The 12,071-nt window shown below is 34.2% G+C and overlaps 2 protein-coding genes across 2 annotated transcripts in view; one reads left to right on the top strand and one right to left on the bottom strand.

Moving 5' to 3' along the window:
• Positions 1 to 283: 283 nt before the first annotated feature.
• LOC112519350 (putative ripening-related protein 1) overlaps positions 284 to 12,071 on the top strand; it is a 21,214-nt gene continuing 9,426 nt past the window's right edge. Inside the window, exon 1 of the mRNA XM_025127412.1 lies at positions 284 to 840. Coding sequence (XP_024983180.1) covers positions 284 to 840 — 557 coding nt within the window. The remainder of the gene's footprint in view (positions 841 to 12,071) is intronic.
• On the bottom strand, positions 11,255 to 11,821 carry LOC112519351 (putative ripening-related protein 1). The gene has a single exon (XM_025127413.1). It carries the CDS (start codon positions 11,819 to 11,821, stop codon positions 11,255 to 11,257), a length of 567 nt encoding a protein of 188 aa, XP_024983181.1.

Below are 12,071 nucleotides of genomic sequence, written 5' to 3'. Positions count from 1 at the left end.
TTATTGTTTTTTATGATACCATCCACTTATGTGGACAAATTTTGTAGTCATCTTTGAAGAGTAATTTAGATATATATATTAAGAGTAATATATTATTATTTATTAAATTGTATAACAATACCAACTTTTTAACTTGAATGAAATGAATTTGTTACACCAAAGCCTTAAAATCAGGATTTCAAAATTGACGTTTTCTGAACTCAAATATTATAAAATAATAATCATTTATATCATGCTTTTCATCAAGCATTCGTATCTTTTCGAAGAAAAAGGGAGAACAATTATGAAGAACTTTTGCATTGGTACATGTCTTTTTGTCTTGCTTGTGGTTATCTTTCCATCGAAGTTTGATGCTCAAACATGCACGCCAAGTGGTGGCATAAGGGGGCAAAAACCACCTCCTGGACAATGCAACACAGAGAATGACTCGGATTGTTGTGTCCAAGGGAAGTTCTACACCACATACAAATGTTCACCAAGTGTTTCTAGCAATACAAAGGCGACTCTAACTTTAAATAGTTTCCAGAAGGGAGGTGATGGTGGTGGCCCATCAGAGTGCGACCATAAATATCATTCTGATGACACACCTGTTGTGGCACTATCAACAGGGTGGTATAAGGGTGGGGATAGATGTCATAATTTCATCAAGATCAATGGTAACGGACGAAGTGTAAAAGCCATGGTTGTAGATGAGTGTGATTCTACAATGGGTTGTGATGAAGTGCATGACTACCAACCCCCATGCCCTAATAACATTGTGGATGCTTCTAAAGCTGTTTGGAAAGCATTAGGTGTATTAGAAGAGAATTGGGGAGATTTAGATATCTCATGGTCAGATGCATAGTCATACTGTTCTATATGATCCCTGCAACTTATGTTTTGTATGTATGTATGTATGTATGTATGTATATAGTTGAGTGTATCCAACATATTACATATTTCATTTGAATTATCTTGAGTGAAATCAAGTGACATCTGTCTCAAAGTAATTAACACTCCCCTTGCCTTCAAGTTCAAAATTTAAAATAGACAAAAAGAGCTCCTTGATGGACTACAACCATGTTTGGAAATATAATCTTGCATACTTTTTTAGCATATCGAAAAAATCTTGTTTGAGCATAAGCCAACTTTTCGAAAATCTACATCAATTAACGTTTTAATGAGGTTCAATAGCTTTTTCATATTTTTCTTTCCAACTATATACCTTATATTTTTCAACATGTTCCTTTAGGTTTTTATAAATTACCATCATTATCACCTATTCTTTATCAAACATGATTAGTTATCAAGTAGCTAGTTTGCAAAAATAGCGTAAAAACCTCTAGGCACGTTTGGTGTTACTAATAAGATGAATCAGCAAAAAATAACCATTTAAGGGAAGTACAAGTCATTTTTGCCTAAAATGTAATAAACAAGAAGAAAGTGGCTATTCTACGTTAAACAAAAAAGTAAAAGTTGTGTAAAACGGAAGTTATTAAACGAAAATTTGTTACTTTTCTATGCATTTAACCCTTGATCATTTGACAAAAGAAGAAGAAACTAAGGGGTCGTTTATCAAACACTTACCCGGGTAAGTGTTTACCGGCAAAATTCAACACTATCATTTACTTACAGGGTAAGATTTTAGTCCAGCAAAAGAGTATCTTATGCAACAATTTATCTAGTAACCATTAACCAAGGTAAGAGTCGTCGATCTTACTTACTGAGTAAGACTCTCAGTCTTTGTCTTCGCTTTTACCAGGAAAAATTCTTAGTCTTTGCCATATTCTTCTTTTACTAAACGTTTACCTCGGTAAACACTTGGCAAGTCACATTACCTTACCGGATGAATATGGCAAAGACCAAGAATCTTATCTCGTAAGTGAAGGTAAGGTACGAAAGTCTTACCCGGTAAGTAAGGGTGACGATTCTTACCACGGTTAGTGCTTAACGGGTAAATTGTTGCATACGATACCATATTGGTGAACTAAAATCTTACCTGGTAAGTAAGTTATAGTGTTGAATTTTTCCACTAAGCACTTACTTGGGTAAGTGTTTGGTAAACAACCCCTTACATTTATTTATAGTGTTAAGAACAAACTACAAGTTTGGTCCTTGCGTTTGTCAAAAATAACACTTTCCATCCTCACAATTTCAAAATTACAAGATGGAAAAAATATTTCGATTTGCTCTCTCTGAAGACCATTAAATGAGAGACATTTTTGCCCTTTTATCGATTATTTTATCATTTACCCAATCAAAAACCGTAGGAACCAAAATCATCAAATCGATTTTGATTGGGTAAAAGTGAAAGAAATAGATAAAAGAACAAAAATGTTCCTCATTCAAAGGAACTTTTTAATGGCCGTTAAAAAAAGGGACCAAATTCGAACGTCTTTGAAAACCACAATGGCTATTTTGTAATTTCAAAACTATAGGGACCAAATTTGTATCTATTATTAATATAGGATTTGTTAGATTTATGGTCCGTTTACCAAACGCTTATGCAGTAACCGCTTACCCTATCTGTTAGGACTGAAAATCAGTGTAATTGTATTCGTCTTGAAAGTTAATTTTGTTTATAATTGTATAAAAGTCATCGTGTTTGACTTTTATTAGATAGTTTGACTTTGACCTTATTTAGTTGTTTGACCCTATATAAAGGGTGTTGTCTTTGTAATTTTGTAAGAGGAAGCCTTATTGTAAAAATCAGTATACGTATGAGAGTTTGACCATAGATTGATTGTTGACTTTCTCTCTCTCCTTCTTCTAAGTGTTCTTACATGATAAACATTTTCTGCCATTGATGTTCTTGAAGGATTCATGGAAGATTGATTAATTGGGACTTATAATTGGTATCAGAGCTGATTTGCAGGAAATCTGATTGAAGAAATCATCACGAATTGCACAAATTTTCTGGAGATTCAATATATTGTCCTTGAAGTTCATTGATGTTCTTGAAGTTCATCTTTGATCTTCATAAATTTCTCTCAAATTTCTTATTTTTTGGATGTTTAGTTGTTAAAATTGTGATCGTTGTGTACGTTTTTACATAGTGATTCATTGTTATTCTTTTGATTTTGCGTTTTGATCATCAATATTAAAGATTTTAAGAGTTTATAAATTTTGAAGTTCCTAGTGTTCTTATGAAAAATCTTCAAAAAGTTCGATTTTGATCCATTTTTGTCTAAGTTTTTGTAAGTTTTTGTGTTTGTGAGTTAGTTTGATCTAAATTTGGTTGGCATTTTTGGTTGAATCTTGTTAGAATATTCATATTTCACTTCTTTGACCGGATTAAAAGGATTATAGCATGTACAGTGACCGATTTAAACCTGCATGATGAGCGATTTAAAAAGTCCATGATTTGAGCGATTTTCATATTATGTTGAGCGGTTTAGAACTTAGTGAGTTGAGCAATTTATCCTTCACATGGTGAGCGACTTAGAAGCTGTTTGTTGAGCGGATTATCTTCATGCTTTGTGCGATTTACATCTTAGTCTTGAACGGAGAAGAAGCAAGCTTAAGTGGATATGAGAGCATATTGAGCGATTAAGAAGCTTGTGTTGAGCGGATAGAAGTTGTATAGTGAGCGATTTAGGCTGTTTCTTGACAGGATTAGGAGTTTAGTGGTGAGCGATTTACAACATGTGGTTGAGCGGTTTAGAGCATGTGTGTTAAGCGGATATTGAGCGATTTAAGCTTGTTTCTTGATCGGATTAAGGAACTATGATAAACGGATTAAGTTCATACAGTGAGCGGTTTAGGAGTCTACGTTTGAGCAATTTAGAACTAGTGTTGACCGATATTCTTCTTGTAGTGAGCGATTTAGTTCGTCCTCGCACACCTCTTGACCGACTTAAACCATGTGCAGGCGATTTAAGACCATAGTAGTGAGCGGAGATAGGCTGTGTGTTGAGCGGGTTAGAGCACATGAAGTGAGCGATTTATACTTAGTATATCAACAAGTTTTGAGCGACTTATTCCATGAAGTGAGTTGTCTTGACTGGTTTAGATCACTTCTTTAAGCGATTTAACTTGCATAGTCTTGAGCGGTTTACCTTGTGCGATTTATATCAAGTTGTGAGAGGTTTTAAAAGACTTGACTGACTTAATTCTTCATTGAGCGGTTTAGGTTTACTGTTGAGCGGACTTAACCAGTTTTGAATTTTCAGAAATTGTGAATTGTGAATATTTTTTAGTGATTGTGTAATACTTTTAGTCTGTATTTCTTTGATCATTTTTCTTGAACTGCATAGATGCTTTAGTTAATCAATCTTAATTTTCTTAATGACAGATTTTCTTTAGAAAGAGAATAAGGAGTTGAAAGAGAGAATTACAGAGTTGGACAAGAGCTTACAGAGTTATAAGGAGGAATATCTTAACATGTTTTACGAGAATCATGCTAATGTGGAATTTATTGCGAATTTACAAAAAGATCATAAAGTAGCATTGGAAAGAGTTGAGAATGATTTCATGAATAAGATTAATAAACTTGAGAAAACTCTGAGTTCTGTGAGGAAAGACWATGATGATGATTTGARAACTTGGAGTAAAGCTAATAAAGATATGTTTAATAAACTTCAAGAGCTGCAAACTGAGAGGAATTCTTTTGGGAAGAATAGTAAAGAGACAGAGGACTTAACTGATAAATTTTATAAATCTGAGAGTGAGTTGAGTGAGTTACAGAAATTACTGGAGTTAGAGAAGGAAAAAGCTCTGAAAGCTGAGAAGAGTTTAAGTTCTGAAAGAATGGAATTTGAAAAGGAGAAGAAAAGAATGTGTGAATTAGAGAAAAGGTTTGGAGCTGAACGCATATCTTTTGAAGATAAGATAAACTCTCTCGAGCTGAACGCCAAAATGCTATTAAAACAAATATCTGATTTTGAGCAGCTGATCATCTTGGAACGTGCCAAGAATGATAAAGAGAAGAAAGACATTACAGAAGAGTGTCAGAGCCAAATACAAAAATTATCAGATAACATGGCTCTGAAGCAGAAGGCTTTAGATGATGATATGAAGCAATTTGCTCTTAATAAGAAGAATACTATAAAAAAAACATACAGCTATTGCTAAAGAGCTTGCTAATAAGAAAAAGTGGCTTGACATCGCTTCTGAGAATGAAAAGAGCAGCTCAGATGAAGAGAAAAAAGAGTTAATAAATCAGAAGAGAAAGTTTGAAATACTTCAGAAGGAGTTAGAAGGTAAACTCCTGGATACTACAAGCAAATTGTCTGATCTCAAGACAGACCTTGAGACTGAGTTGAAGATGAGAACAGAACTTAAAATTAAGTTTGATTTAGTTACTACTGAAAGAGACCAGCTTTTACAGAAAGTCAAAGACTTTTCTTGTGCACAAAGCTCAATTGGTTCTCCATCACAGTGTAAAACTAGCTTCTATGACTGTTCCAAATCGAACAGTTATTCAAGCAGCCCTAAATCTACTGTTTCTAAGAACTATTCTCGTTCTTCTAATTAGTATTATCAAGGGTATGTTATCATATCATCCAATAAATCTTCTAAGACTAAAAGCATTTGGGTTAATAAAGCTGATTTTGTTTCATCTCATACATCTGTTGTTACTAACTCTGTTCTTCCTTTCATTGTGAGATCCACAAACAATGAAGGAATGATGCGACAATAATCAGATTATTCGGTATGTCAGAAAAACCTCTATGGAATGTCAGAACCGACAGACCTACCTAAGAGGACAACCATATCTGAGTGAGCTTAAACTCAAAAAGGGTTTGTGTGCAGAGCTTAAAATGAAAAAGAGAGGGGTAGTTTGTTGTGAGATAAAAGAACTGATGAGAGTTGTGTCATGATTAAAAGAATACGAGAATCCTGTTCCAAACTTCTAAAATTCGGGCATACCACACAATCTATTAGTTCTCAATTCTTTTGAGACTAATATTGAAAAAGACAAAGCCCAGGCCAGTTCTTGTCACAACCCCACCAGCTACTCATTTATCTCTCAACAGATAAGTGTTTAAATAACACCTGGGGCACGCAGCTCATCATCTATCAATTTCTCATTCGGAGAAAGTTGATATTGAATCAGAAGGATATATGTCCCCCCTTCAAGTATTGAGTCTGATAAATTTGTGTAATCCACACAAATTATCTTTTTTAGCCTAAACAGAAGCATATATTGCTTTATCTTTCTTACTACACAGATTTTGCATTTTATATGTTATTTTGCCAAAACATTCATAGATATGTTAATTTTAAGAGACCTGGTGAGATGAGCATCAAAAAGTCTCATACATACATTACATCTGTTGTACTGAGTATATCTGTTATACTCACGGCCAATCTTTTTATAAGATTGAAAACAATTTCATACATTGAAATTGGTTGTTATCTTCCCATTCCCTTAATCTGAAAAGATTAAACAAGTGGATTTGAAAAGATCTACTTACAATTTCTTGAATTGACGGCTTACGCGGAGGATTTCATTCATTCTTGTGTATGATGTAATGATTCTCATTTCATCATAAGGGGGAGTATGAAATAATGAATGAAATGTCCAATTCCGATCATTATAAGGGGAATTTGATGTAAAGATCAAGGGGGAGTAACTTCAATGATGGCAAAAGACTCAAAAGGAGTGCGACTGGAGATAATTACAGAAAGATTATTCTTGTGCTAAAACGACTGAGAGTTTTTGAATGAGAAGATCATCGTTTCAAAAGTTTACCAACAGAGTTTTCTTATCAAAGAGAAAATTTGTGATTTGTTGTCTAAAGATTCTTTGAAGATCACATCTTGTACCTTGTTTTTGAAGATCGTTATTGTTTCTGATCTACATTGTCAAAAGAGAAGATCATCGTTTTTCTACATTCGAGGGGGAGAATGTTAGAAGATCTTTCTCAACAAACGATTGCCTAAAGATTTCAAGTTGAAGAATTCTTTTGAAGAAGACATAGAATGCTTAAAGCATCAAAGTTCAAACGAGACTCAAAACGCGCAAATTCTTTCAAGTCTGAATACAAAGGGGGAGAATGTTAGGACTGAAAATCAGTGTAAAATTGTATTCGTCTTGAAAGTTAATTTTGTTTATAATTGTATAAAAGTCATCGTGTTTGACTTTTATTAGATAGTTTGACTTTGACCTTGTTTAGTTGTTTGACCCTATATAAAGGGTGTTGTCTTTGTAATTTTGTAAGAAGAAGCCTTATTGTAAAAATCAGTATACGTATGAGAGTTTGACCATAGATTGATTGTTGACTTTCTCTCTCTCCTTCTTCTAAGTGTTCTTACAAGATAAACATTTTCTACCATTGATGTTTTTGAAGGATTCATGGAAGATTGATTAATTGGGACTTATACTATCACGTTACCTTACCGATGAACATGGCAAGGACCAAGAATCTTACCCGATAAGCGTGATAGTAAGGAGCGAGGGTATTATCCAGTAAGTAAGTGTGATGACTCTTACCCAGTTAGTGCTTACCGGGTAAATTGTTGCATACGATGCCGTCTTGATGGAGCAAAATATTACCCGCTAACGTAAGTGATAGTGTTGAATTTTATCAGTAAGCGTTTACCCTTTAAGTGTTGTTGGAGATATTACCATAGACACAACAAAATAGTGATACTGTTAATTGCATGGGGCCTATTGGGTCGCTCACAAAGTTCGATCTAAATGCAAGAAGGGCTTAATAAATTATTAACTAAAAGTGTTAATTAAATTACTAGAGGGACTAGTTGGATATTAGTCCGAAACTTACTTATGGTTAACTGAGATTGGGCCTTGACCCAACTTACTAGGGTTTAGTTGAGATTAATCCTTATTTAAAAGATGTTAATCCCTAAACCTAATAGGTATTCAATATATGGCCTCATTCCTCTCCTCTCTACAAGTCGGCGCACCACCACCCTCCCTAATAAGGTTTTTCTGATTTCTACACAACACACACAAGTGTGTGTTTGGCGATTTCAAAAAGAGAAAAGGAGGCGATTTCTTGTTAGCGTGATAGAACTTTGGGGTGTGCGCGTGATAGTGAGAATCATGTTACTAGGTTCTTTACATTCATCCAAAGGTCGATCTCTACTCTTTTTTATGGTTTCTTTTGTTACCCATATATTAGTTGTAACCAGATTCGTGGAGGGTTGTTGTTTTATTTGCTTTTGTTATCTCATGTTTTTTTATTATCGAAAAACCTTATAATCCAACAATGGTATCAGAGCCAAGGTTACAATATACAAGTACATGTGATCGATTTTTCTATAAAATTTGTTTTGGGATGTGTTTTCTACATTCAAGTGGGAAATTTCAATGTATGAAACACATATAAAGATTATAAAGGTATTTCTATTGGTATGAATGTTTCATTACAAAAAAAATTTTAACCTTAAATTTTTTTTATTTTGGTTATCTTAACCATAGATCTCGGTTTTTCTTAAGGTTGTTCTAAAGTTTTGAATGTTCCACTACAATAGTTCTTTATAAACCTTGAAAATTTCGATTTTTGGGTTTTTTTCTTTTAAAACCATGTGTTTCATTTTTGAGATCTAGGGTTTTAACCTTCTTACCGGTGACTATGTTGAAATCCATCAGGATACTCATTGCCATAGCAGCATTTCATGACTATGAAATATGGCAGATGGATGTAAAACTTGTTTTCCTTAATGGTAAGCTATATGAGAATATGTTTATGACACAACCTGAGGGTTTTGTACAATCTGAGCATCTTGATAGAGTGTGTAAGCTTCAGAAATCCATTTATGGACTTAAGCAAGCTTCTCACAGCTAAAACATCTGCTTCGATGAGAAAGTCAAGAATTTGGATTCATGAGAAGCAAAGATAAATCATGCGTATATGTCAGAACAAGTGGGATTAATGTAGTCTTCCTTGTGTTGTATATAGATGACATACTCCTCATGGGAAATGATATCCCTACTTTACAAAGCGTGAAAGCTTGGCCAGGGAAATATTTTTTATGAAGGACATGGGAGATGCAACATACATACTAGTCATCAAGATCTAAAGAGATAGATCTAGGCGACTTATTAGTCTAATCCAAAGTACCTACATAGACAAAGTGTTGAAGAAGTTCAACATGCAAGACTCCAAGAAGGGGTTCATTCATGTGCAGCATGGTTTGGCACTAAGCAAGGCTCATTGTCCTAGTTGTAGTTCAGAGCTAGAAAGGATGAGTCGAATCCCTTATGCCTCAACTATAGGGTCGATCATGTATATCATGATATGTACTAGACCTATGGATGATTCCGAAGCAAAAGCCATAGCTGATACCATGCCAAGCCTCAAGTGGATCCTACTTTGTTCATGTAAATTTGGGAAGTCGGGTCTATTTGAATCCTTGCCAAATGCAAGTCACTAACTCATCTTGACATTTATTAGAGTTGGGACGTCGATTTGGATGATGGTGAATTTAAGGGCATCATTGAAAAGCTAAGATTGTTTCTTTACTAGTCTGATATGTTCATACAAAACAAAAGTTGCATTATGACCCTCACTGTAAGGTGTAAGAAATCATGGGTTATATTCTTGAAATGCCTACTTTTAGTCTTTATGGGACTTAATTATTTGAGAACTCCTATTTTTATGAGATCCATACCACTCATTTGATATAACTGATTTTATAATTAATTAAAAATAAAAGGGTAAGTTCGTAATTTGATTTATTAAGATGAACAAACATTCACACTTATCTTGGAATTAGATCTCTTGTGGTATTATGGCAGAAAAGCAAGTGTAACCAAAGAGATGGAATGTTTATGTTATTAGAACTATGGTGTGTTGACTTTGGTAAGCTTAATTAATATTTTTACCTTTGTCATTGTTGACTTGTTGTTGATTGTTTCCGAGTTCTTTTAATTACTTTTTCTTAGTTTTTTTTTATTTTACCAAACACGAGGATTAAATACATAGAATAGTAACGTATAATTTCTATTTTTGGTCGTAGGATCGCCTTTCTTCTTATTTCTTACATGAATATTGACCTCAAATGAATTTTTTTTATTTGTCATTTTAGTGTTTGTATTGTGCAACATAAGGATAATATGCCATTTATTGATCCTTACCAACCAACACAATTAAACCAAACCCCCGTCATCAACCACGACCAATTAACCAATCCATCATCAACAAAAGTAAATCCAAAAACTCTAATGGGCCGTTTAACAAACGCTTATCGGGATAAGTTCTTAACAAGTCATATTACCTTACCGAATGAACATGGAAGAACCAATAATCTTACCCGGTAAGAGCGAAAGTAAGGAGCGAGAGTCTTACCCTGTAAGTAAGGGCGACGACTCTTACCACGGTTAGCGCTTACATGGTAAATTGTTGCATATGATTCTGTTTTAGTGGACTAAAATCTTATCCAGTAAGTAGTGAAAGTGTCGAATTTTGCCGGTAAACACTTACTCGGGTAAGCGTTTGATAAACGGACCCTAAATCAAACCCTAAACAATGAATCTTGAGAAGTTATTTGAGGCATCAGTAGAAAATTGATGAAGAGTCGTTTTAACATATTTGACTTGGTTTCATTAATTACTAGTTAAAGAATAAGCACACATGTGGGCAGCGAGTAACCCGTGTTTTTATTATTATAGAAAACATTATTCTCTTTTTTTATGACTCTTCTTTCTTCCCCCCTCTCTTGAATTATTATAAAGGGATGGGAACTCTTAAGTTTGATTTTGCGTAACCGTAAACATGCCTAGAGGTTTTTACCTATGTTATGCAAACTAGTTAGTTGATAAACTAAACATGTTTAATAAAACATAGGTGATAGAGCTAGATGACAATTTCCAGTGACCTAAAGCGACATGTTGAATTATATGGAAAAATATAAGCGACAATTGGATTTCTTTTTTCTTTTCTTTTTTTGTAAATGAGTCATTTGAACTTATTAAAACATTGATTCAAGTAACTTTTAGAAAATCTAGTTAATCAAATAGGGATTTTTTTTGATAAAACTCAAAGAAAAACAAGCTTATGGTTCCCAAACATGGTCATAGTCCATTAAGGAGCTTTTCTTGCATGCTTTGATTCCGAATTTGAAGAGAATGAGGAGTGTTAGATACTTTGAGATACAAGTCACATGATTTCACTGTTTGTCGTTCTCTGGTCCATTCTTTAGGTGAGGAAACCTTCTCTTTGAAAATGAATGGAAATAGTTCGTAACTAAAAGAAATGCATAATATGATTTTTTTTTACCAGTTGAATACACTCAACTACATACATATATACATATATATATATATATAAGACAAAAGTTGCAAGATTCATATACAAGTATATCCCTATGCATCTGACCATGAGATATCTAAATCTCCCCAATTGTCTTCTGATACACCCAATGCTTTCCAAACAGCTTTAGAGGCATCTACAATGTCGTTAGGGCATGGAGGTTGGTAGTCATGCTCTTCATCACAACCCATTGTGGAATCACACTCGTCTACAACCATGGCTTTTACACTTCGTCCGTTACCATTGATTTTGATGAAATTATGACACCTAGCCCCTCCCTTATACCAACCTGTTGACAGTGCCACAACGGGTGTGTCGTCAGAATGGTATTTGTGGTCACACTCTGATGGGCCACCTCCATCACCTCCCTTTTGGAAACTGTTTATTGTAAGTGTTGCTTTTGTGTCACTTGTCACGGGAGGCGAGCATGTATAAGTGGTATAAAACTTTCCTTGGACACAACAATCTGAGTCGTTTTCTGTGTTGCATTGTCCAGGAGGTGGTTTTCTTCCCCTTATACCACCACTTGGATTGCATGTTTGAGCATCAATCTTCAGTGGAAAGGCAACCAGGATAACAAGAAATGCAAGAATGCATGCATCAATGCATAAGTTCTTCATAATTGTTCCTTTTTCACACCAGATATGAATGTTTGATGGAAGGGTGGATGAAAAGGATTAGTATTTATAGAATGTTTGATTGTATAAAATGCCAATTTTGCAGTCATTATGTGATGACTTTGTTGCAACGTTTTTTTTTTTTTTTTTTTTTTTTAAAAAAGTTTGTCTTGTTATATAATTTAATAAATTTTAGGGTAAATTATGATTTCCGTCCTTGTAGTTTGTTACTTGTAATTATTTTCACCTCTAG

This window comes from Cynara cardunculus, assembly GCF_001531365.2.
Source record: "Cynara cardunculus var. scolymus isolate 2C chromosome LG 10, CcrdV1, whole genome shotgun sequence".
In the NCBI taxonomy this organism is placed as follows: domain Eukaryota; kingdom Viridiplantae; phylum Streptophyta; class Magnoliopsida; order Asterales; family Asteraceae; genus Cynara; species Cynara cardunculus.
The sequence above is the reverse complement of the archived record's forward strand: the minus strand, read 5'-3'. Positions and strand labels throughout refer to the sequence as shown.

Bases quoted from the DNA above. Each gene is read 5' to 3' on its own strand.
- LOC112519351 (XM_025127413.1), bottom strand. From the start codon at position 11,821: ATGAAGAACTTATGCATTGATGCATGCATTCTTGCATTTCTTGTTATC.